This window comes from Chaetura pelagica, unplaced genomic scaffold (assembly GCF_000747805.2).
Source record: "Chaetura pelagica isolate M959 unplaced genomic scaffold, ChaPel_1.0 scaffold814, whole genome shotgun sequence".
In the NCBI taxonomy this organism is placed as follows: Eukaryota; Metazoa; Chordata; class Aves; order Apodiformes; family Apodidae; genus Chaetura; species Chaetura pelagica.
The window spans coordinates 18987-20789 of record NW_009953182.1 but is presented as its reverse complement, the minus strand read 5'-3'; the positions used below and the strand labels follow the sequence as shown (position 1 = coordinate 20789).

The 1803-nt window shown below is 59.6% G+C and overlaps 1 protein-coding gene across 1 annotated transcript in view; it reads left to right on the top strand.

Moving 5' to 3' along the window:
• Positions 1-22: 22 nt before the first annotated feature.
• Positions 23-1803, top strand: part of OTUD7B (OTU deubiquitinase 7B) — a 13472-nt gene continuing 11691 nt past the window's right edge. Inside the window, exons 1-3 of the mRNA XM_009997321.1 lie at positions 23-95; positions 471-641; positions 1204-1419. Coding sequence (XP_009995623.1) covers positions 23-95; positions 471-641; positions 1204-1419 — 460 coding nt within the window. The remainder of the gene's footprint in view (positions 96-470; positions 642-1203; positions 1420-1803) is intronic.

The window sequence follows — 1803 nt, the reverse complement described above, 5'->3', positions numbered from 1 at the left end:
AGGAATCCATGATCCCTGGGCCATGGACGTCGTCCTGTCGGATTTTGTTCGCTCGACGGGGGCAGAACCAGGACTGGCCCGAGACCTGCTGGAAGGTACATGGAATTGGGAAGAAAAGAAGAGGGAAATGGGGTTGGGGGGAGGGAAATGAGTTGGAAGGGTCCAGCACCCAAGGGCAGCAGCTCCCCCTGAGCTCTAGACACGTCCCTGCACCCACCAGGTGGGACCCGTTCACACGTGGCAGCAGAACCAACCCTTTCTGGCCCAAGTTCATGGTCCTGCCTCTTCCAGAGATGGAAATCCTGGACAGAAGTCCAGTCAGTGCTGTCCCTGCCCCATGGTTCCCTGCCCCATGGTTCCCTGCCCCATGGTTCCCTGCCCCATGGTTAGCTCCTAGGCTGGATGTTTCAGGACCAGCCTCCATTTCTCTCTCCTCCCATGGCGACCACCATGGATTCCTTCCTCTCCAGGCAAGAACTGGGACCTGAGTGCAGCCCTGAGTGACTTTGAGCAGCTGAGGCAGGTCCATGCTGGGAACCTGCCCCATTCCTTCAACGAGGGACGTGGCTACAAACCCCTGGAGAAGGAGGCACCTCGGCTGGGGCGACCACCGCTCCAGCGGCAGGACGACATCGTGCAAGGTCAGTGCCACCAAACCCCAGGAACGTCCTGGAGAGAGGCCAGAGGAGGCCCCAGAGATGCTGGGAGGGCTGGAGCAGCTCTGGAGCCAGGCTGGGAGAGTTGGGGTGTTGAGCCTGGAGAGGAGAAGGCTCCAGGGAGACCTTAGAGCAGCTTCCAGGGCCTGAAGGGGCTCCAGGAAAGCTGGGGAGGGACTTGGGCCAAGGGCAGGGAGGGATGGGATGAGGAGGAGGGATGAAAAGTGGGAGAGGGAGATAGAGGTTGGACATCAGGAGGGATTATGAGCTTTAAGGTCCCTTTTTAAGTCCTTTCCATGGTCTCAACCCAGAGGACATTTAGGTCAGACATCAGCAGGAGCCAGGAGTCTGGAGAGACCCTGGCCCAGGTTGCCCAGAGAGGTCGTGAAAGCCCCAAACCCTGCAGACCCTGAAGGTCAGGCTTGATGGGTCTCTGAGCCTCCTGCTCTAGTCACAGCTCTGTCCCTGCTCCCTGCAGGGGGTTGGATGAGGTGACCTTCACAGGTCCCTTCCCACCCAAACCATCCCTGGCTCCCTGTCTCCCCAGAGAAGCGCCTGTCCCGGGGCATCTCCCACGCCAGCTCCACCATCGTCTCCTTGGCCCGTTCCCACGTCTCCAGCAATGGCAGCAGTGACCACCTCCTGGAGATGCCCATCTGCACCTTCCAGCTCCCCGACCTCACCATCTACCCCGAGGACTTTCGCAGCTTCATCGAGCGCGACCTGATCGAGCAGTCGATGCTGGTGGCCCTGGAACAGGCTGGTGAGTCCATCCTTGGTCCTGATCCCCTGGGACTGTGTTTCAGGAACAAGCCCGAGACCACGGATCTCATCAAGGGATGAATGAGTTGGCCCCTTTTTTATAGCCTGGTGCAAGGGTTGGGTCAAGAGTCTTCTTCACTTGGGCTGCAGAGCCTGGATGTGAAGGGATCAGGTGTCCAAGGGCAGGTTGGATGGGGCTTGGAGCAGCCTGGGCTGGTGGGAGGTGTCCCTGCCCATGCAGGGGGTGGCACTGGATGCTCTTGAAGGTCCCTCCAACCCAAACCATCCCATGATCTGTGACAATCATCTGCTGGCTCTGTCTGCCCGGGGAGGAGCCACCTCAGGAGCACAGTTGGGTTTGTTTTCCAACCCTGGAGACCTGCTG